We start from the raw sequence: 25026 nt of genomic DNA on the forward strand, positions 1-25026 counted from the left end.
TGGCTTGGCCTTCAAACCATTTTCTCAAGCTTATTCGGAGAGAGAGAGAGGGGGGGGGGGGGGGGGGTAGCCTATGTATAGTGTAACTGGATGCATATTGTATGGGTATGGATGTGGATGGACCTTGTGAAAAAAAACTTACAGTACGTCAGGGTCCTACTGATGCTCTTTGATAAAAAAATAAAATAAAAATCATCTACAGTGCACACTATTGGTCGTAGTTTTCTGCTTCAGTGGTTAGAGATGTGCTGTGTCAATTTGGGTTAGTTTGGGTCTGGCTGAAGACAGGCCAAATTGCTTACATAATATTAGGGAACCCTATCTACTCTCCCCACTGCCCAGCCAGGACCCTGGCCAATTAATATTTTATCCCCCACCACCGCTGCTGCTACTGTCACAAGCTGTGAGGGGTAGAACCACATAAATAAAGGATGAGATGGCAGCTTGTCTGACAACAATTCTTAAAAGCAAGCCAAGTCAGGCTACACACAAAAAGAGTGCATGGGGCTGTTTGCCCTCCCTCCAAAATCTCTAAATGGGCTCTGTTTACCCCTTTTGGGAGTTTATGTAAGGTTAGGTTACATTAACAAGAACATGGGTATTTTTACATGACTGTTTTCTTGATTTTCGACAGTTCAGTCTAAATACAATGTAAAGCTGCGTATAGGCACAATACCATCTTTAGGCCTCTCCCGGGCGCGCGGTGATGAAAGCTCGGCAGAAAATGCAGACTGATCATAATACAATGACTTTACAATATGGGTTTTGAATCTTCACACAGAAGTAGGTCAAAGCTGAAGATGACAACAAAACCTGACGTTCACCTTACTGCGGTTGTAGCTGGTGCCACACGGTGGCCTAAACGAGCACTACACACTCAATTCCTATGCAGTAGCCGCAAGGTCGTTTGAGATCATTATGAGGTATAGGGATTATAGTGGATGATTTAACGAGTGATTTAACTGCGAACTCTCTCAAATATAGTAGGCCTGGAGAATCTGGTGACAAGGTTACCATTGAGGAAAGTGTGATGAATAGGCCAGAACTGACGGGCGTTTTTCAACAAATCACATATTTGCCAGCCAATATTCTGTGAACCTAAAAATGTTGTACCCCAAAGGTATTAGAAATGTAAGCATGGGTACCCCAGCATTTAAAACTGCCGGATGCTATTTGCATAATCTGTACAATTAGCACAAATGAGCATAATTGCCTATAGCTACTGACAATATTTCAGAAATTGTTTGTCAAGCAAGAAGTAATTGGTGTGATTTCAAATTTCTTCAAGTCTAACAGTAGCCTATTGGCTATACTTGTTTTAAAACCTGTTCCATGACTCACACTTCTACCTGTCAAACATGTAGGCCTACTCCCCTCTTTTTAGAGGATATTACTAAGCCTTATTCAGATTTTACTTGCTTTTGTTCACCAACTTTTAATAAATATTGTCAGTCTCAGCAGTCACAGTGACAATCTCCCTTGATTCTGTAATATATGTTGGTCAGATCCTCCTCAATAACCCTCAACCATAAAAAAAAAAAGCAGTTGCTGAAATGTAATCTGAAATGTCAGATTATGATAATTTTGCTAATTGTGCTGATAATGCCAGTTAGCATTCGGCTGAGGACCCATGCTATACATTTCTAACATAAACTTTTGGGTACACAACATCACCAGGCTCACCTTGCTAGCAAACAGAATATTATCTTTTCTCTGAAGTTGCACAAGACAGGTTACTGGATTGTATATTAACTCACAAACAAGATAAGGTCTTGTGAAGAGTAGTTTGAACCATAATAAGCATCATGTTACCTCAAATGAATACCTCATCTCCCCTCCATATGGTCAAAAAAAGCAACATGACAAATTAGTAAAAGTTTTATTTCCAAAACCAAAAACAGGCATACAAATCTAAAATAACATTATCCATCTGAAAAGAAAGGATGTTCTGCTGCAACATTCCATTTATTAATTTAAAAAGAGAAGCATTAAACACCTGGCTGTTCACATAATGTTATACTTGGTAATATATCTCAATGCTCAGCATTGTCAGTTACTGTGTATGTTCAACATTTTCTTTACAGATTTCGAAATTAGAGCTGTGCTTTTAAGGGAAGCAACTGCAGAAAGCCATGTGTGGCTTTATGATGCCTCTGTAGAGAGAGGTGCTGCACTGGTTTTAAGCAAGACCTTTTTAACTCAGCGTAACTCACGCAAACATCCCCCTACTCCCATGTACCTTAAGGCATTACGCGCCTTTGGACTTGTAACTGGTGTAGTCAGTAACTAGTGAACTGGTGAACCATCAAGACCACTGGACACTGCAGCTTAAAACAAACATACAAACAAATAAACAAACAAAAAAACACCTCTTTATCGCTCATTTTCATTTCCCTACCCCTCATCTTCGCCTACACTCTGGTTATAGTGGTTGCTAGATCCTCTGAAACATTAGTTCCTGCATTAGTTCCTGCAGACTTCCACTGACTGAGTGAACAGATATGAGGCCACAGACAGAAAATGAAGACAAACTAAGCGGGTCTAACTCATCGCCTTAGTCATCTCTCTCTGTACGCCTACTTTCATTTGTCTCAACTGAGATTTCAAGGAATTAAAAAGATTGGTTTCCTGGAATGTAACCACAGTTTAAATAAACAAAAACACAAACAAACAAACAAACAAACCATAGCCAGGCCCACTGAGTATTTTTGCTTGATCTAAAAAACAACGACCACATAACGCTTCAGCTTAGCCAGTCTGAAATGGTTCAGGAAAATATCTGACATAATGGTTTTAATGGGCTGTTCACTCTCAGGCCCCGACTTAGATTCTTAACCGATAGGACAACAAAGTGTCGACCTTTATAAAAAGGTACTCACTTTAATATCTCCCATTTTGATTGTTCATGATGAATTCAAGATTTTTACATGTTTTGTCTGCATTATTACATGTCTCAAACACAAAGAAAAAGCATTTCTCAGATAAATAGAAAACATATACATTTAGGGATTATAAGTTTATGTCGCATAAACATTTCCCGTTCTTCAAAACAAAAACACTATTAGGTGAAATCTTGGGTTAGTTGATATTTCATCCTCTCCAGGAAACCGTTGAACTTTTCGTCTTCAGTTCAGACCGGGGAGCCTCCCGAGTCCCCCTGCTTTCAGTAAGTCCCCTTTGTTAGGATCCAGAAGGGAGGTGGGAGGGAAAAAAAACTTCACACACCAAAAATGCCCAACTTTACACAGAGTCCCTGTTGACCGTAAATAAGCACGTGTATGTGTGTGTGTACTCCGTGATCAATGCTGCTTTTTCAGTCTGAAGTCATGTTAGTGTCATGACAAAGGAGGTTAGAAGTTAAGTAGTCGTTCTCGTTCTGTGCCCACGACTCGTTTTTGTGCCGCCATGACCTTGGCTTTATTGACCGATGGGCCTGGAGGAGAGGGGGAGAGAGAGAGACAGAGAGAGACAGAGAGAGAGAGAGAGGGGGGAGGGAGAGAGAGAGGGGGAGAGGGAGAGAGAGAGAAGGAGAGAGAGAGAAATGAATACACTGGTTTGACAACACTCCACACTTTCCTCCATATCATGCAACAAAACAAATATTCACTCCATCACTGTACCCCTCTAACTCGATCATTGCAATGGGGGTGGCTACTGGTTGGGGCGACAGGCGTCTGGGGCGTCTCTCACCTGCGTAGCTGAGCAGCACAGGTAGGAAGAGGAGGCCGTGGGTGGCACCCAGCAGCACGATGGCCAGGAACATGCGGAAGTAGAACACCTGGAAGATCTGAGACTTGGACAGGGCCAGGATCAGGATGCCCCCGAACTTGGTCAGCGTGATGCCGCTGAACACCTGCAGACGGCACGAGGACAGGGTTAGTGATGACGGATGCCCCGCACTTCAGTTGCATAATCCACACGGTTCAGTAGGTTTAATCAGTTTAATGAGTAAAATCTGGATTCAGTTGGCCGTGTAAATGAGTGGGGGGGGGGGTAGAGGCGGTCATGCTTACCGAGCTGCCCATGTGCGCCAGCGCCTCCTCTGCCCGCTCCACCCTCGTGCTCTTGGTGCTGATGGAGAACGCCCGCACGATATGGCTGCAGAACTCCACAGAGATGCCACAGCTCTGGAGACACAGGCAGACAAACACACACTCGCTTTAATGCTATAGAACTCCGCCAAAATGGCACAGCTACAGACAGACAGACAGACAGACAGACAGACAGACAGTCGCAAAAAATGCTCTCTGATATTTTTCCATTTTAACCCCTTACAAAAAGTAATTCACAGTTTGATGAACTGCACGGCCATTCACAACAGCAGCTCCACTGGATCCATCTGTAGTCCTCACTGACCGTGGGACACATGACATGACTGGACACATGACTGCAATATAGAACCCCCTCCTATAGATACAATCCTTAAAATAAGAACACCTACTTCCCCATACGCTCTGAAGAGGAAACCAGCAGCAGTTTCTAGTGCAGCGACTGCAGTAGAAGTTGGCTGCAACTCACCATGACCAGGTTGACCAGGGAGACGGCGTTCAGGCTGATGCCCCACAGCCACATGACCCCGAACATGTTGACCAGGATCATGGCGATGGTGAGGGACACCAGGAAGGCCGACCACAGCTCGAAGCCCAGCAGCACGGTGGACACCACAAAGATGGCCGCCAGCGACACACTCAGGTTGAGGGCTGTGTCATAGACGATGGTGAGGTACTGCTCGTAGAAGACGTAGAACACACTGTGAAGGGGAAACAGAGAGTTAGGTGTGTGGACGGGGGCGGCTGATGTGCAGCATAACAAATAGGATACAAACATTTCCACAGAGGCCAGTATGAAACAGGTAAATTATTTACAGTAATGTCCCGCATATAAGCCGCAGGACAGTGTTTTATGCAAGTTAAGAGACAAAACCATATTAACACCATATTAACTGCCCATCTGTATTAACCTCATAGCGGAAGCTAACTGTAAACATCTGCCATAAAAGCCCAAAAACAAACAATACACATGATGCGCAGGAGTGCAAAGGAGCATTGGGATTCGAAAGCTCTCAGGCCTCTCTCATGCTTTCATTGTTAAGTCACCGACACAAGCCCACAGGCACAAATGACAGACATTCAACACTGGCACACAGGAAATCAATCCCATTCCTATTACCGCCATCTCAGCAGAGGTCACGGATTGGCCACAGTGAACGGGGATGAGCACAATCTTTCTCAGAAAGGCAAAAAAAAAAAAAAAAAGAAGTACTGAAGCACAGGGCACTAGAACAAGGGTCACGACCGGGCGCCAAAACCAGCTCACATGCGCAGCATGTGACCAGTCCACACCAGAAGACAAATAAGAGACACAGTTTCCACCGCCACACTGGTGCCAGGACGGCTGAATGCATCTTTATGGTTTATTATGGTCATGCCGATAGGGGGCGGCACACACACTATTCACATGACATCATCCACACAGAGGAGTGAGAACAAGGCACAAAAGAGGAGGATTCTGAGACTGTAGTAGTCAGTATTCATTCACTCAGCTCAGTGGTCTCAAGGAGAGACGTGGGAAATGGAAGGTTCAGACGGTAAATACCGTTCTAACAACCAATAAGTCTCCTCCCACCCTCATAGACCTATATCACATTATTTTAAAGACCTTGGTGCAAATACACACAGACAACAGCAACAGTGCTAGCGGCCTCTATTCCAGTTCATTCAGTCATTTAAACCTGAAACGCAGTGGAAGTGAACTGGACTGTGAACGACCCCCCCCCCCCCCCCCCCATGTTAAAGTCCCTGGTGTTGTTTACCTGTAGGGGAACACTCGGTAGCCCTTGCCCTCCAGGCCCATAGTGCGGGTGATGTTGTCGGCCAGGGCGCGGGCCATCTTCATGGCGCTGATGAAGTCCGGCGAGCTGGTCAGGATGGTGTGGTACGTCATGAAGTAGGTGGCGCCCACCGTCTCGTTTCCAATCAGGTCCACCGCTGTGCCGTAGGCTGCGTGACCGCTGCAAGACACACGCCACACTTGACCAGACGGAAGACACTTGACCAGGCGCAAGACACTTGACCTTCTGCACTGCTGATATGTTGACTATTATAACAATGTTGAGGAACCAAAACCCAAGAATTTGTCTCGCTTGTGCAAGTCTAAAGGGATGTAACAGTAAAGGGCTCTTGAAAACAAAGTGCCTCAAAGCCTAAGGCTTGATTACCTGCTTCCAGTGCAATGAGCACCCTCAATGCTGTAAGAAATAATGTGCAATACCGAATCTGAAGTGAAATGGATCAACACAGTGACTGAAAGGATGTCTGCAGATGTATGTTTATGTTGTTTTTTATGCAATGACTGTGTTCATACTGTTTTTTATGAACAGTTTGCACTGAGGATAGTGAGGATTTTTGCACTTTTTGCACAATGTGAGAAAAAAAGCCTTGAAAAAATCTTTAAAAAAAAAAACATACAAAAAATATATATTTCATAGACTCAATGATGATGCACTGACTGGAGAGCACTTTAAAGTTTGATGTACCTGTGACAGTGACAATAAAGATATATTCTATTATCTGGTAAAAAAGGGCAATGTTACAGTGTGTGTCATGTTGGATAGAGTTGTCTCTGCATGTGTAGTGTGTGTGGCTGTGTGCTAAATGCTTACCCTTTGCCACACTTGATGTTGGGATTGTCAGACAGGAACATGGGCAGGAACCTCATGAAGTCGTCCCCGGTGGGTCTCTGTTTGCCACTTGGCGTCATCGGCCGGCAGGACATACACTGCGGATCCACCACTGAGAAAAAAACACACACACACACACACACACACACGCACACACAATTTAAAACATCACCGCTTCACAAACGCTTCCCATTTCTCACTTCCCCTTTGAAACGTCATTGGATGTTAACTTAGCACCAGCGAGTTACTCCTGCAGATTCCAGTGGTTTGGGGTTAAAGGTCATCAGGCATCTGAGCAAAGTCACATGTTGCCTCCGTGGCCTAATCTAATCTCCATTGTGACACTGACCCAGTTTGCCAGGCAAGCCAGAGCCAAAAAAAGGGATTACTCACAACAATCAACACTTTCCCCAACTAAATGCAGAAGGCCTTTTCACAAAGCCACTAAAGCTGAACCAGGATTACAATGAAAATGGCCTTGACTGATAGAACGTGTGTGTGTGTGTGTGTGTAAACCATTTTCAAAAATACCCTGGCATATGTTAAGACAGACAAACACTTTTTAATTCTTAAGATTTCACCAATCTGAGAGACAGCAAAAAAGAGAGAAAACAGAGAACAGAGAATCCCTCTACAGGCACATTGTGACCTTCACCATCACCATGATACCCAAAAAGTTTCAAAGTTCATCAGCATAACAGCATAAATTACATGTGATTAGAGGCAGATCACCATCATAACACTAGTCTGAAAGGTAGTTTTCGGTTTAATTACATCTCTCCATAAAATGACACCTAACATTAGAAACACAGGGTGCAGTTTCTCCATATACTTTTACACATGCACTACCCTGCCTCGTGATGCAGACGGCAGACATGGGAAAAACAACCGAGGGAGACAAAGAGCTTTGTAGAGCAGAGAGAGCGCTCTGATGAGGAGGGTGGGGAGTGGACGGCTGTTGATCCAGTGGCTAATGGTTTACCTGAGGCGTTGCAAAAGCCCCCCGAGGAGTTGTAGTATCTGCAGCAGCCGGACTGCGGCTTCACCCAATCAAAGTAGTCGTCTAGCCAGGAGGAGGGCGTGAAGCCGATCTTTGTGCTGGGGAGTGGAGAGGGGATAAACAGCGCTCTTTTGACATTTGACATTTGACATTTGACATTTGATTGTTGATGAGAGGATAACCCCTTGAGATGAAACATCTCGTTTTCAAGGGGGTCCTTTGAAAAAGGTCCTACAAAATAATATACAATATACAAATATATACATTTTCATACCCATCTTTAGAGAGAACAGGTAAAACAGGAAATGACTAAATTATATATTTTGCGTCTGGAGGTCAGAGGTCTCCACCGGCCTCAGCCGTGTGGCGGCGGCGGTCACTCACTAGTTGCTGATGAGGGAGGCGGTGTAGACCTGCTGGATCAGGGAGTCGTTGTTGCAGCCCACGCCGCCGCACACGCTGTTCTGGCCCGCCGCGCTGCGGTAGTCGTGGCCCTCCTCCACCACAAAGTACACGGGCGGCCCGGTGTGCAGGTACGCCGTCAGGTTCCCAAAGTAGTTCAGCACGTAGGAGTCCTGGGCCACACACACACACACACACACACGCAAAGTCTACAGGTTGGTTTCTGTACAATACACCACAGAACAAAAGCAAACAATCAACTTCCCTTGTTCAAAGACATCAACTTCCCCTTGTTAAAAGATCCTAATAACAACACAAGAAACACCATGGTAACAGGCGGTGTTTATTTTCCTTCTCACTATGGGGTCCTGCAGTGTGGCCCAATGCATAGAGAGACTTACGTCAGGCATGGACAGGGTTTGGTCCAGTCCGATCTCCACTTTATTAATAGCTGCTATGCTGAAGGAGAAGACGCCCACAAACAGAGCCATCTGAGAGACACAGACAGACAAACAGACAGGCAGGAGGAAGACGGCACTCTTGAAATTAAAAGTCTTATACTCTTGACATTCAGAAAGAGGATGCATGAAACGCTTAGCTGTGTGTGTGTGTGTGTGTGTGTGTGTGTGTGTGTGTGTGTGAGAGAGAGAGAGAGACTCACCACCAGGGCCCGCACCCACTCCTTGAGGACGAATGGGGCATAGACCTTCTTGAAGAAGCTGAAGAGGACGCCGTCGGTTCGGTCCTCCTGCCCCTCTGACAGTGTGGCGCAGCACAGGATGTCCAGTCGGTTACTCTAACACACACACACACACACACACACACACACACACACACACACACACACACACACACACACACACACACACACACACACACACACACACACACACACACACACACACACACACACACACACACACACACACACACACACACACACACACACACACACACACACACACACACACACACACACACACACACACACACACACACACACACACACACACACACACACACACACACACACACACACACACACACACACACACACACACACACACACACACACACACACACACACACACACACACACCAAACACATCAAAAAGCCCAGAGGGCATGATTTGAACCCAGCAGGCGACACAGCAAGACTCACAACCTCTGCAGTCCTAACCCCTTGACCCCTGACCCTTGACCCCTCACCTCCTGCCTCTTGACATCCAGGCCCAGCAGGCTGACGAAGCAGCTGATCTGCAGCAGGAAGTCGATGAGGATGGCCAGGCCGGCGAACATGGAGAACGTGCGCACGGCCGGCATGCTGGACAGGGCCCCTGTGGATGGACGGAGCACACGGTGTTGGGTTACGCAGGTCAGCTGGCAGGAATGCGAGGGGTTAAATCACCACTCTGACAGGGTTAAACCATTCAGACTGTCGCCACGGCAGCCACACCAGAGCTAACTTGAAGGTACGATAGGAGAGAGTATTGTGAAAGGACACGTCATGCTTTATAATAGAGATGACTAATGTAATGGGACAGTTGATACGGCTCCAAATAAATATTCAGCTTCAGAAATATGGGAGTTGGGCACCAGTGGAGCACCAGTGGAGCATGGGGCAGTAGTACAGCCAATCAAGCCAAAAAAGGTCAAACTCTAGAGAGAATCACATTTCTGAACTGGCTGATGGGATCAATACCAGCTCTAGGCAGACAGGGCAAACACAACGCAGCGTAGCGGACTAAAGACTGGAGTGCAAGCAAACAGCTCCGTCATCAGTCCTCATGAGACACAGAGACACACACACACACACACACACACACACACACACACACACACACACACACACACACACACACACACACACACACACACACACACACACACACACACACACACACACACACACACACACACACACACACACACACACACACACACACACACACACACACACACACACACACACACACACACACACACACACACACACACACACACAGGCGGTCTGTGCATGTCCGTAACTTGTCAGAACTCCTTTGAATGAGCTTGTCTGAGGGCTGGCTGCTGAGATGAGACACTGAGGGTTATTGCTGCCCGGTGGAAAGATCAGGAGTTTTATACCTACAGTTAACATCAACAAATGGATCAGTGGGAAAAGAGCTTGAGTTTCAGAAAACAGCAGGCGCTCTCACGTCAATAGCATGGGTGAGGACAGAGTGTTCAAAGTTCAGAAACCAAAACTGCGGTCTTTCAGGGCTGTAAACTTCATCAGCCTGATAGCATGCAAGTTGTGCTTGTGCATTTGGGTTAATAGCTATTTTAAAGATAAGGGTTTTATGCTCTTAGACAGTGAAGAATGAGAGTGGGAGAGAGTGGGAGACAGTGAGAGAATGAGAGAATGAGAGAGTGAGAGAGTAAGAGAGTGAGAGAGTGAGAGAGTGAGAGAGTGAGAGAGTGAGAGAGTGAGAGAGTGAGAGAGTGAGAGAGTGAGAGAATGAGAGAGTGAGAGAGTGAGAGAGTGAGAGAGTGAGAGAGTGAGTTCCAGCAAATGACCCAAGTTGGGTCAATGGGAGTGCTGGGCTGCTCTGCGTGCGTACCCAGGAAGAAGGCCACGGTCTCGGAGAAGGAGGACAGGAGCATGCTGGGGGCCACGTCTCCCAGGATACGGCCGATCTGCTGGTGCCGCTCCTCCTGAGGCATGCGCTCGTCCCTCTGCCAACACAAGCAGCACACACAGGCTCTGGGTGACCACGTCCACGCCACGCACAACCGAGGCATCCGACACCACAGAGGTCTCAACACCGTAGGGTGCCTCTCAAACACTCTCCTCCATCCTCGATGCTCGAGGGGCGTTCCCACTGATCTATAACTAACACTGGATAGACTATCCCATTGTTGCCGGCCCATCATTCTCTATCTAGATCAGTGAGGACGAGGATCGAGGAAGGAAGGGAGGGTGTATAAAACACCAATTGATAGGCACCCATAATGTTGCACAGACAGGTATGATATTGTTCATTAGTGCTTCACTCGAAGAAGGCGAGGGTTACCTGGTAGGTCTGCACGAGGATGAAGATGTTGTCCACTCCGACGGCGAGCACGAGGAAAGGGATGACCTCGATGACGATGAGGGTGAGCGGCACGCCGGCGTAGCTGAAGATGCCCAGCGAGCAGGCCACCGAGCTCAGCACGATCAGGATGCCCGCGATGCCCAGCGAGATCTTGGAGTCCACCTGACACACACACACACACACACACACACACACACACACACACAGAGAACAGCGCTGATTGAGAGAGAGGGAGCAGCTCTGGAGGATTGACAGGGCTGCTGAGCTGCAGCAGCAGATTCTCGGTCACGACTGCAGTCTTACACCCTGACAGATCATTAGCACCGCGGCCCTGGAATCACTCTCAGTGGGCAGGTGGGAAACCATCTGAAACCAGCCTGTGGCAAGAGCCAACCCCCAGGGGGCACCACACCGTCTTGTGGTTTGGTGGTGAGGTTGGTGCGCTGAGTGCCACAGGTGCAGAAAAAGAAACTGGGAGGGTGAACAAATGAAAAGAGGAAGCGAAAGACAGAAAAGAAATACCAGCTCAACTCAGATAATAGCAGGGGAACATTATCTGTGTGAAGGAAGAGTGCTGAGCTGAGAGTGAAAAGAAAGAAAGAAAGAAAGAAAGAAAAAAAAGAAAGAAAGAAACCAGACGAGAGGAAGACCAAACCATAGAAAGTAGGCTTATCTGTATAGGGAGTGTGCTAAGAAAGAGAGAAAGAAAGAAAGAAAGAAAGAAAAGACCAGATGAGAGGAAGACCAGACCATAGAAAGCAGGTTTATCTGTATGAGGGAGTGTGCTGCGAAAGAAAGAAAGAAAGAAAGAAAGAAAGAAAGAAAGACCAGACCATAAAAAGCAGGTGTGAGAAAGAGAGAAAGAAAGAAAGAAAGAGAGAAAGAAAAGCTCAGTGGGACAATAGCAGGAGAGGTGCATCTGTCTGAGGCCGCGTGCCGAGCTGTGTGGCTGGACTCACCAGCAGGCGTCGGCAGCTGTTGATGTGGCCCAGGGCCAGCGAGATGTAGATGAACATGATGGCGTAGCTGAGCACGATGGTGCTGATGTCGCTGTTGCTCTCGCGCTCAATCTCCCGCTCGATGCTGCTCTCCGAGTTGTAGGCGATGGTCAGGTTGGGGTTGGAGTAGCTCTGAACGTAGCGGATGAACCTGGCAGTGCAGAGGGGAGGATGAGGAGGGAGAGAGGGCTCGGTTTATGGCAGGACAACACGTATCCAGCACACAAAAAGGGTTTCATTCCATATCGAGTAAAGGAGGAGAGAAATCACTGACTACACGATACAAGACTCGCCAGTTCATTTTCCCTCAGTCAGGTTGTATACATAAAAAAAAGCTTTGCCACACTTGTACGTTCAGTGCTTTTCCACTGATATTATAGCTGCTCTAAACTTTTAGTGCATGCAATAAGCACATCTACGCAAAAAGCAGAAAGAGGACATTTCGTGTGCGTGACTGGAGTTTTATCATTTCAATGCTGAGTGCATCTGCAACTGTCAATGACACCCATTGCCAAAGATCTATCATATACCAGTCAACATGAGCCTCTGCTCTGCTGTACTATGCAGGGAGACCCTTTGTGTGGCTTCAGCGGTTGTCTCCCGTGCAGGGTCTTGGCTGTTGTGTGTTGCATGTACTCACTCTTGCTCCCAGGCCCAGGCCTTCTGCAGCTTCACAGAGTCGTTGTGGTAGTTGTTCACAGGGAAGGTGATGACCAGGGCTGTGGCGTTGTTGTAGTTGTTGGCTGTGGTTGGAGAGGCAAAGGCAGCGGTTAAAAGGAGCGCGGTCAACACAACGCACAGGGATTACATGGCAAACAGCACTGGAGGATCGTGCACTCATTTGCACCTGGACAACTTATCTTTAAATCTGGAGCAAGAGTGATGTTTAACAGCCCTGACAGCTCCCAATGTCATGTTTGCAATGCATGTTTTGTCCTATGAAAATGACCATGAAATACAACCACACCTAGAAATCCATAATTTCTCCATGTTCAAAGTCTGTGGATACCTCAAATATTGGCACACCATTAATAAAGTTAAATTAAGATTTGCAGAATATAATACTTTATTGATGTGGGTATAAAACATGTAATACCCTCACTACCAGCACCTTGTTCTGAATCTAGGACCTTATATAAAACCAATGGGCATATAGCACAAGTGTTGCATGGTCCAGTCATATTGAGAAAATGTTTGTCTTCCACCCTACACAGTGTGGCAGGATAGGAAAAATACTTTTTAAAATATTAAATGTCCAAATATGGCTCCCGAGAGAAGACATTGGATACGAACACAAATATTGCACAGGTCTTTGTTTTGAGACCTAAACATTCTATATAGACAAACTCTGAGCAAAGATGGTGCAGCAAGTTACCATTTTCCAGGATTCGACAGTGACAGAATTTGACAGTGACACGAAATGACCCAACAGTGCACACAAGGACTTTACTCACCGTCATAGCCTCCCAGGACCAGCCAGGGAAACACAGGCCCCCCATAGGTGCCCAGACAAGGGTCATGGGGCCGATTGGTGTCGTTCAAGGAGGTTGGGGAACTGTGGGCCAACAACAGACGCACTCAGTCAAAGCAAAGCAGCACAGGTTCAAACTAACACATGCAGGAATACAGTAGCTCATGAGGAAGGCTTGAAAACAAATAAGCGCTAATCGAGTGCACGATTTCTGACGCAAGCTACATCAGATCTCACAGGATACAGGGCAGTGTGGACTCCAGTGGTAGGACTGAGAAGAACTAATCTAACTGTGCTGACACACCAACAACAGCTTGACTGTCAAACTGGATCTGGCAGCCCTGCTTGCAAAGCTAAGCGGTATTCCAGATGCCCACTAGAATGTTGCATCATATGTTGTTATATTTTTAAAAGAACTGATGGGATCACATATCCCAAATTACCTTCAACAAATGTGTCGTAGGAACTGAAGTTCAGATATAGGTTTTGGTCTCTCAACTGTGCACACTTAATTTCCACTGATCATACTGTAGGTCATTACCATAACGTTGACCAAGCTCCAACTTTGTGTTTGCTGCTCTCGATGCTGAAAAGGCACACTTTTTCGACAGTCTAGTTGTGTGTACGCAGAGTACAGTATGTGTGCTATCGTGCCTCCGTGCACGCGAGCAGAGCGCTCCTGAAACCGGTCCTCGGCTCACCTGATGCAGTAGAGGAAGTGGCTGTGGTAGTCGGCGTAGATGTAGAACTCGTCCCTGAACTCGTGGTCCAGCACGTCGTGGCTGTTCTGGTAGTAGTTGAGCACGCTCAGGATGGTGCAGTTGCTGTTGTAGGGAGCCAGCGGGGACAGGCAGATGTCCTTCAGGGTCACCGTCTCATTGCCAAAGGGCGCTTCCAGGTTCTCGATGCCTGTCTGGAAGTCAAGCACCTGGGTGTATGTGTGTGTGTGTGTGCGTATATGCGTATGTGTGTGTGTGTGTGTGGGGGGGGGGGGGGGGGGGGGGGGTCAGTGACAGACAGATGTGAAGAGGAAGAGAGAGAAATAGAAAACAAGCAGTCAGCACATCAGGACCGGATAGGAACCCAGTCATGAGTCATTCCCCTTTGAGACTGTAGGTGGAGATCGCACTAGCAAACGCCAGTGACTCAGTGCAGTGTGGTCGCGGACAGACCAGCTCATCAAATGCAGAGCACATTTCCAACAGGGGCGGCTGGTGACAACAAACGTCTCCTAGCCACCAGACTGGGTGTCCTGCCTCTGGCACTGCTTTGATGTCTCTTCCTCATTCATTCATGCAAGTGTCCTCTTAAAATGAACATGTTGAAAACAACACAAGGCGAGTCGTTTTTCTCTCTGTCCAGACAGGGACAACACCGTTTGTGCTGCTTCCAACACATTCGTTTTAAGGGTGCATGTGATAAAAACACTGCACCACTCGCACTAATTATGACGTGACGATCAAAGCATTACAGCATTAGTTCAGGATTGTGCATCTGAATCATTACTCTGAGGCACACTGACATATCTTTGTGTGTATGATTTTCATATACTCCTTTGCAATCAACTTTTTGTCACTTTCTTTTTGATTACTTGTATTGATACGCTTGTTAGTCTGTGTCCCGTTTTCTAATATATCTGTGATAAGAGATAATAGGGATAAGGGAAGCATTGGATGTTCCTGTATGTGTCTGCATACACTGTACTCTTTGTTTTGTTCTTGCTCTTGCTCTTTGTAATTACACCCGGCTATTCAGAGAGAGCACAAGTGGATGCATACAAACAAGATTTTGAAACCAGGCGAGGTGTGTGGCCACCTAGACTACTTTCACTTCCCTATGGTCAGATATCCAGATACTCACACTTCCCTTCCAAACACACACACACACACACACACACACACACACACACCTGGTGGAGCACGTCCTTGCGCAGGGGCGCTCCAAACGGCACGTTGTCTCCCTGCGTGGGCTCCCAGGGCTCGCCGGGCTGCAGCGTCGGCGTGGTGATGATGAGCTGCTCGGTGCGGAAGAAGGGCCCGAAGTGCGTGTCGAAGTAGTCCTTCTCCTGGTGGGCCGCGCTGCCGGGCGACGACCACAGCTCCACGGGGTCGGTGGTGATGCGCATGTAGCACAGGCCGGCCGAGCAGGCCGCCACCAGCACCAGGCTGGACAGGACCACCGGCAGCGGCTTGCGGACGCAGTACGAGCCCCAGCTCGTGAAGGCCCGGCGCAGCGCGTCCTCGAAGCGCTCGCCCAGCGCCTCGCAGCAGGACACCTCCGACGCTGCGCGGAGACCCGCCGGTCGAGGAGGAGAGGGGAGAGACATCAGGCAGAGTGACCGTTAGTGACCAGGAGGAATAAGGACTGGAACTGTAGAGCTGTTACTGACTTCTGTACGGTGAAGGTAGCACCACTGAACCAAAGATGAAAACTGTAGCGAAGCAGCGAAGTTTATGGTTGTCTATAACAGGTAACAAAAGGGACTATGACTACAGGAAAGGGAGCTCATCATACCACATCTGTCCCTCACATTCTTCCAAAACTGCACATCGCAAAACACAAACATACAGGCAAATAAGACCACAAAGCAGGTAAACTACTTCACTTCACCACGGTCATTCCTCAGCCATCCCTCTACTGCTGACCTCCTCTGCCTAATCCACTAGACCCGGTTCTCATCTGCTCTTGACCAGCATAAGGGAGCTTAGCAAACGTGGAACAGACTCAAAACAAGACACCTCCCACTGAGGCGCTGCCCAATGAGTCAAAGTCAAAGGAGTCAGCAGCACACACACACACACACACACACACGTGTTTGTGAGTACATTCCGAGACTTGACCCTTCCCGTCGTCAGCCTGCCCTTCACAGCGTTGATGAAGAGCAGCATTCTGCACTTTAATGCCTTGACTCTTGGTGACCGGAGTAGAAGCACACAGCCATCACTGTGGTCTGCAATGGGCAGGACTGGGAAAGCGTGGACAGGCGCTCTCCCATGGGAGCCATTGCAGGAACCTCTACGAGGTTTGGAATGGAGTGGAATGCTTGGGGAATGTCTTCAGTTGGGAGGTGAGACGGGGAGAGGAAAGGGGAAGGGTCTCTCTAGCTTGGGAAAATTGTGTAATTCAGCACTGCCAGAGTGAGGGAGGGTTTTGGGCACTAGGGAAAGGACTGATCTGTATGGATGATAATGAAGAGCAAACTGCACTAAGGCACCAAACTGCCCTCAAAGGAACACAAACACAGAGGGGTGTGGGCTACTGGACACTTTACAAGCCAAAGCTATGAACAGTATCTCTGCACTAATTTGCATGAATACAAATGTAGTGTGGCTATACCTGCGCTCAGAATCTGTAGAACTCTGTAGAGAACTAACTCTACTGAAGACAAAAGAAAAAGCCAAACACTTTCATGACGTGAGCAAATAGGAAGCATTCTGAAACTGGTGAAATGTTTTGATCTGATGTGCATAACACATAAAAACCCTGCAGTAGGGTGCATTTCTAATTCTGTAAAGGACAGAAGATCAGATGATCACCGCATAGAAAAAAAAAGAAACTAAATGATGATAACTCACCAGAGTCCCCAACATCGCCATTTAGCGAACGAGGATTGTTGCTGTCGAGGATGGGGCCATACTCAGACATGATGGTCCTTTTCCTGTGAAGAGACACCATGTGATGAGGAGAACAGGCCACAGTACGGCCACACCAAACCATCTGGAGGTGTGAAAACTAGGGATGCACCCATCGACCGAACATCAGCATGAGATGACAATTGGCCTTGTTGACCGGTTGACTTCCCGGCAAATAACATGACATTTACCGAAGATAATGGCTTATGTTTATCTGATATGTTGCACCACATTCAGAGGTGGTGATCTGAAAGGAATTACAAGGAATATTTTTGTTTCCCTGACACAAAGCAGTAGAACATCGGAAAAATCGACATTGATTAGCAAGCAGACTTATTTTAAACATCTGTATCGGACCAGAATTTCACAATCTGTGCATCCCTAGTGAAAACCATCTGCATAGAGAGATGTACTGTATGTGTGTGTGTGTGTGTGTGTGTGTGTGTGTGTGTGTGTGTGTGTGTGTGTGTGTGTGTGTGTGTGTGTGTGTGTGTGTGTGTGTGTGTGTGTGTGTAGCCACCCACCTGTAGCACCAGGCTCCCAGCACACCTCCCATGAAGAGCACGATGAAGACGGCGTAGGAGATGCCCATGATGACGTCCATGGCGTCCTTGCCCAGGATGGTCCAGGGCGGGGGCAGCGGCGGGGGCACGGGCGTGGGGCCGCAGGCCGGGCTGCAGTCCTGGCAGGAGCAGGGCCCCGAGCCGTCGTCCAGGCCCTCGGTGCAGGCGAACGTCTGGTTGTTCATGGGGGTCACGCCCTCTGCGCCTGTGGACAGGAGCCAGGCACCGCCAGTCAACTCAGGTGGGAGGACGAGGGGGGCGGACGAGGGGGGGGTGGGTTGGGGTGAACGGAGGTCAACTCCAACAAGCTGGGTAAAAGGTTATCAGCGCGAGGCGGAGCAGGAAAGCCTGCTTTCAGTGATTAACCAGCCTTACAGGACCGACCACATAATGGACAGAAGAGAGGTCTGGTAATATATGTGTAGCACTACAGAGACATTATTTCCTCCCGGTACGTAGGTAGAGTGATGCGCTAACAACACCAAGCCAATGGATGTGATGGAGTGACTAAGTAAAAGCTTGCATAAAGCTTGCATAAAAAAAACAAATCCGTGCAAAATATAACGCAAACAAAGTCTGACAATTAGGAGGGAACCTCTCTGTACCTGCGAAGACCGGGTCGATGGCAAAGGGAGTTTGTCCGTTGTTGATGTCGAACATGTACCCGATCCAGTTGTTTGGGGTGCACTCGCTCGCATCCCTCCCACACAGTATGGACAGGGCCTTCACGTTGCTGGAGGGAGCCTGCACGTCCCGACACGCATTGTACATAGCTGCAGGAACACAGGCAAACAGGACATGAGAAAATGATGGGTAGGCAGGCTAAAAGGTATATAAAACATTTCAAATGTTTTTTGATTTTTTTTTTTCATTCTAAAAATGATCATGTTTCCCCATCCCCTGCCCGGAGTCATGAATGAAACTCATGCTCAATGTCAGGAGGGAATGTTCAAGAATATGTTTGATTTCGGTAGTTCTTGTGAGGCTTTGTATCATGCACATGAAGATAACCGGTGACTGTTCAGCAGACCTGGCTTAAGAGCCCATGCCCTCTGAATGACAACTCACCAGTGGCAAAGGTCTGGTTGATGTAGTAAGTGACCTCAACAACATTGGTCTCATTTTGGAAGGGACTGAAACTGGTGCCTTTGAGGAAGTCACTCTGTCTTGGACTACATGTGAGCTCACAGAACAGGTTCATCAGATTTTGGAAACATGCTGGACACCTAAAGAACAAAAATAAATAAATAAACAAATAAATACCTTGATAGGTAAAACAGCTTACAGTATAATATAAAGGTTAATGCCCTGCTTGTGTGTGATCTTACGTAAAAAGTTAGATATGGTATAATTCACAATGGCAGTCACTAAAAGGTCCATAAAATCTTGATTGTTAAGGTAAGGTCCCATCACCTACATAACAATTAGATCGTATTCAGCATCTACAGCAGTAAACAAACTCAAGCTGAAACAGCAGATTGACAGCTGCCCAATGTGTAAATAAATAACCACGCAGACAGAAATGTCCTCAGTGGAGAGGGTGAACACACATCCTTCCCAGCCTCTGTTCTATGCCCATCAGAGACGGGTGCTAGTACCTGGACAGGAACTGCAGAGGGACCTGCAGGCTGTTCTTTAACGTCCGCAGCTGCTGAACATCACAGCACAGAGACTGGTCCCCGTAGTCAAAACCTGGACACAACTCCTACAGACACACACACACATTTATAATACCTCTCATTTAAAAAACAACTAATCACTCTTTCCTTGTGACAAGCAAATTTAACATCTTTCAGTTTCTTTTCACCTTTTGTTTGCATTTAACCAGTTCACAATTACTCAGTATTTTTTTCTTGCATTTAACCAGTTCACAAGCCCAGTTTAGATTCAGAAACATCAGGAAATGTACAAAAAGGCTATGCAGGAAATGTGCACCATTATACAGACAGGCCTTTCTATGGGCCTCATACTTCCTTTAAAGTTAATGTTAATGCGTCACTGAGTGTGCACCGGCATCCAAGCCCTTACCTTCAGCAGCTGAGATCCCTCGGAGTCATTTAGGGGCTTGGGGGGACCGGTGTAATTACAGTTGTAGTTCTTCTCCGGGTTATTGGGGGACACCCCACACTCTCCATACCACACACAGTGCTGTGCCTGCACCTGAGAGGAAGAAAAATCAGGAAATCGGAAATCACCTTGCGGGAGCAGAACAAAACTACAGGACCAGCGAACAAAAGCACCAACGTTTCCCAAAGGGGAATAGGGGCATAGGGGATTGCATAGACTTCACAGAAAACACAGTCACGAGAAGGAAGCGTTATGACAGTCATAGAAAACCTGGGCATGTACAATATCAGCAATTTCCAGAGACTTCCTGTGTCGCTCGTCAAAAGAGGTGAGAACAGCTAAAAGATCTTCTGTCTCATTTGGCCTTGACCGAATGCCTCAACTTAATCACAGCCTCCATAGTGTGGTGAAACAAGATATGACCAGAATACCTTGCCTTTCTCTCTCTGCAGGGGTGTTCTCTCTACAGATGCGGTGCAACATGTGTCACACTCTGTGTCTGTGTCTGTGTGTGTGTGTGTGTGTGTCTGTGTGTGTGTGTGCGTGTGTGAACTATTATATATTCGTATATCTGCCCTTCCTCTTTCCATTTGTTCTGACTCCTCTGTGGAACATCTCCATTAACAGCTGCGTAACAACACACACAAAACTACCTGTCTATTCAATCTACTCAGCTGACATTTGCTAGATCAGTAAGTGTTAATTATACTTTTGTAAATACTGCCCTACTGCAATATTGACGTTGTGGGAAGTTGGCCAGTGTTTCTTAACTGGTGAGCCAGGGCCCAAAAGTGGGTCACGGAACCGATCTGGGTTGGTCAAGCTTGTGGTTAAAAATAAATTAAAAATCGCCTGATCTAAATTGCTACCTTATCAGATCTAACACTGGACCTTTATTTTGCAAAACTTTATTCAAAGCTTATGTTAGTCATTTAGTCAGTTAGTCACGGAACCCTACAGGGTTTTGCCATTTATCCAGAAAACATGCACTCATTTTACTAAGGTGTGCCCTTGTTTTAATGGTTGCAAATTGAGCACAATATGGTAAAATATGTGCACAATATGGTAAAATCTGTGCACAATTTGAGCCCACAATCTGGGCTCTGTAGTCACTGCCATGAACATAGACGATGTTTATAGAACAGGTCATGTTAGAAGATACAGGAAGCCTGCAACCCTGACTATTTGAAGTAGACTAGATTAGAATATGGATTCATTTGAATTGAGAACAAAATAGGACAGAACCCCCAGGGTGTGGTGTGCAGTGATTGCTGGTACATGAGAGCATAAAGCCTTCAAAACTAAAATGCCACGTGGAAACAAGGCACCCCTGTCAAAGGCAAACCTGTCCGAGTAATTTGAAAGGTAACATCAACATTGAAGGCTTCACAAATGTAATGCCAAACATCTGCGTGTTCCAAACAAGTGGGCCAGCCACTTACAGTACCATGTAGGTTAGCTCACCATATCCGCTGACTTGAACGCTTCAAAAATATATATGGGTTGCGACTTTATGAACTTGGGAAATTGTGGGTTCCAAAGCTAGACCAGATAAGAACCACTGGCAAATGAAACTAACCCTCTCTGAATATAGTTTAATGTCCCCATGAGGGAATTTGTTTTAGCACAGCATAATCCAGTGATAGACAACTTAATCAACTTTGGTATGTTTGCAATGTATTTGCATTTTATCTAAATATAAAGAAATGTAATGTTAGAGTATGGCCGTTGTCCTTCTTATGATGGTGATTGGTGCATGGTTTTCACTAATGCATGCATATGTGCTAATTTAACAACGTGTGCCTGTTTCTGTTTATCTAGATGCCACCCTTGAATTAATCAGTGCTCCACTAGGGCCATCCTTGTAAAAAAATGCCTAGAATCGCCACAGCTCAGTTGGCCTTCACCAATTGCCTATAAACATTGTAAACCTCTCAAGGTTGGTCGGCCACCTGCTCAGACAATCCTAGCCTCAACCTAATCACAGCCCCCATAGCGTGGTGAAACACTCTCTCTCTCATGTTGTGCATGCTTCACGTGTGAGAGAGAGAGAGATGTATTCTTAAATCTGCCCTTCCTCTTTCCAGTTGTTAGGTTACCTCATGTTCTGACTCTTAAGGAACATCTCCATTAACATCTGCGTGACTTGAGGCTTGAGATTGCACTGTGTATTTTATGGCATTTCATGCAGTAGGACCAATTCAAAACAAACAGATTTGCTTCAGCTCTACACAGTGGCATGTGACACCTTCAATACCTTTTGCAAAACATTACGTGAGGCCTAGACTAGCCTTAGTGGATTTGGAGCATGATAGATATTTGATATGTTTGTGTAAGTGCCTGATATCCTGCCCTCACTGATAGGCCCTGAATGACATCCCTGTGCCAGGGTGGACTCCACTTAAAGAGAGGCAATGCTATTCACAAACCGCAGCACGACCGCAAGATAAAGTCATTCTTCTGTGAAAAGGCATTGCAGCCTACACTACAGTATGTCTACCTTAGATAAAACCTTGCTTCATGTGTGACATTCTTACTCGACATCTTGAAATTCCCTATAAGAATAGCCTGTTGTATTCACATTGACTTTGGTAAACAGTCTACACTCCTCAGGCTTGGTTGAACTTTCTGAACCACAGCGTGACTGACGGCACGTTTTTACACACTTGCTATGATGCTCCTCAGTCATAAAAATATAAAAGTGAACTGAAACCAGAATGTTCACGTACAAAAGGGAATCACAAGCCAACACTGAGTGACAACATCGTTGCCAGCCAGGAACATTCCTGACTCATCAACTTTCAGCCACTAGCTGGGCTGACCACAATCTGGCCAAAATGCTGACAGAAACCTACAGCTCAAACATATGCGGCATCCCATGACCAGGAAGCTATACACTGAGCCGGTGAGAAAGTCTTTGCTTTGTCCAACTTGCAAGAGTAGTGCAACTCTGCAGCCATGCAGCCCTGCCACTTCAAGGTACTGTAGACCTACAGAACAATGCAATGACACGTGACAGGATTGACATTCGTAGTAGCCTACTCTCTGATAAAATATGAGCCCACGGGACACTGACAGCTCATCCACTGCTGCCGTTGACTAAAGTTACATCATGTTCTTTTTGCATCAGATCCTGCAAGCTCGTTAGAGGAACCGGTTTGTTATGCTAATCCCCGATAAGGTGCACCAAACAGCACAAAGGCAAATGGTTTATATTTTCAAAGTCGTCAGATGGATGCATACTAACCGTTTGACGAGATTGACAAGAATGAATTAATACCTTCAAAGACTTGATCACAAGTAATTTGACGCAAACTAAGAGGTCAAACCCAACCCACAGGCTATCCAAACGTGGGTTGAAACGCATATTTGGACAGTGACTAACCCTACGATTAGTGTCGCATTTTGGACATTGATTCGCTTTTACCTCATCACACCTTAAAACGCTTCATTCAGAGCAATGTCCATGACAGCTTGGCTGTTGGCTACTGGAACTTTCTTGAAACAACAACACGGTATTGACCGCTCCATGGTTTGATGGGCATAAATAGAACCAAGAGCCAGCTAGGAGCTCACATGATCCTCCAGCTACCGGTATCAACAACACAATATGACTGCGAAACTGACGTTAGAGACAGCGAGGTCGAGATGTTTTCAGACAAAATTATACACAATAAGTTGCAAAGGAGAATTACAATTATTTCCCCCTCTTTTACCAACAAGCCACCATCTTTAGCCTACATTATGAAAACAAAGTCAGCACACAATTTAAGCAGCATAGTGTATTATTATCTAAGTTATCTGGTGTGAATCTGACAATAGTGACAAATGTCAGAGACTAATGTTAGCGTAAACTACTAGCATTATCAAAATTGAATTAAAATAAGAAATAGATAGACTTACCCACTGATGCGTCCCTATAATAACCAGTAATACAAAGAAGAAAATGTGCTTTTCCTCAGAGAGCCCCATGCCTTCTTGAAGAGAACTTCGCCAGAATAGTCGGCTACTTGGGCTGGGCTGAGGGAGAAGTAATCTGTCTGAGGTCTTTACGGTTTCTACGGCGTTTTTCTCATTTCCTGTTATCAAGCGCTCATCTTCTTCTCTTTGCCTCCTACTAGAATGTAACACACCTCGACTGCCCCCAATCGCATTGGAATACAACTACAAGTGGCAGGTGAAAACAGACCTATTCTGCGCATGAATTTAGAAAAACGAATGGCCTAGGATTAGGTTGTGAAACGAGGAATGGACAGTTTTGAGGTAGTTTATTCTATTGGGCTATTTCCAGGGTTAATAACTTAAATGCAACATATACAGTATGTAACCTATATATATATACACATATACAGTATAATAGTCACAACAAAAGGGTCACTATGTTCCCAAATTAAGGACCATACACAGGCAGAGGTACATATAGGGCAAAGCATTTCAGAGACAAATTAAGAATTAATTTTGAAATAGCACGGTCACATGGTCTTTTGTGAGATAAACAGTGGCCTAGTTTGCTGTGTGTAATACTCCACATGAATATTGTTGAATAATATACAAATGACATAAACAAGTTTCACCAGGAGTGTTGCTTGCTGTAGATGTATGGAAAAATAAGTATTCCTCTGGTGCTCCTCAGCATAGAGGTCCAACAAAGTTTCACTACAAAACTTGAAAATATACAAATTAACCTTGTTTTGCTTAACAATTCAAAGATATAACAAATTCAGTTAATATTATTTACTCTTACTTTTCAAAAAACTTTGAAATGTGTGAGCTTGTTTGTCAGCAATGTGTCAACCAATGCCTCTTATTCGACAATATGTAACAGGCATCCAGTCAAAATCCTTTGATAAAAATCCATCTGCCCCTGCTTTGAAAAACTGTTTTGGGAACAGTGGCCTTCTGATCTGATTTAATCCTGATACAATCATACTAATTGTGTTAGGCTCCATGTCAAGGATCAATCCATAACCCGTTAGAGGCTGTCAGATGGACAATATATGCCTGTTTGCTAGTCTGATAGAGTGGATTGTGTCAGAGATATGAAGCTGATTTACCTAACTTGTTTGTCATTGGGCTGTAGCCTATGCAGGATTTTCAAGATTTTAATAAAGGCTGGTATGAAAGGCACTTACTGAGA

The 25026-nt window shown here is 46.1% G+C and overlaps 1 protein-coding gene across 1 annotated transcript; it reads right to left on the bottom strand.

The window, feature by feature from the left end:
- Positions 1 to 1865: 1865 nt before the first annotated feature.
- Positions 1866 to 23949, bottom strand: npc1 (Niemann-Pick disease, type C1). The gene is made up of 25 exons (XM_062530100.1): positions 23793 to 23949; positions 19851 to 19982; positions 19421 to 19527; positions 18891 to 19048; positions 18428 to 18595; positions 17784 to 18027; positions 17203 to 17285; positions 15537 to 15910; positions 14329 to 14555; positions 13611 to 13711; positions 12797 to 12899; positions 12118 to 12307; positions 11138 to 11320; positions 10685 to 10799; positions 9291 to 9418; positions 8743 to 8877; positions 8483 to 8572; positions 8064 to 8254; positions 7662 to 7777; positions 6662 to 6791; positions 5813 to 6010; positions 4519 to 4750; positions 4014 to 4127; positions 3691 to 3853; positions 1866 to 3433 (listed from the first exon to the last, which is right to left on the bottom strand). Exons 1-25 carry the CDS (start codon positions 23859 to 23861, stop codon positions 3351 to 3353), a joined length of 3834 nt encoding a protein of 1277 aa, XP_062386084.1. The 5' UTR covers positions 23862 to 23949; the 3' UTR covers positions 1866 to 3350.
- Positions 23950 to 25026: the final 1077 nt, after the last annotated feature.

Source organism: Sardina pilchardus, chromosome 2, assembly GCF_963854185.1.
Source record: "Sardina pilchardus chromosome 2, fSarPil1.1, whole genome shotgun sequence".
NCBI classification, from domain to species: Eukaryota; Metazoa; Chordata; class Actinopteri; order Clupeiformes; family Clupeidae; genus Sardina; species Sardina pilchardus.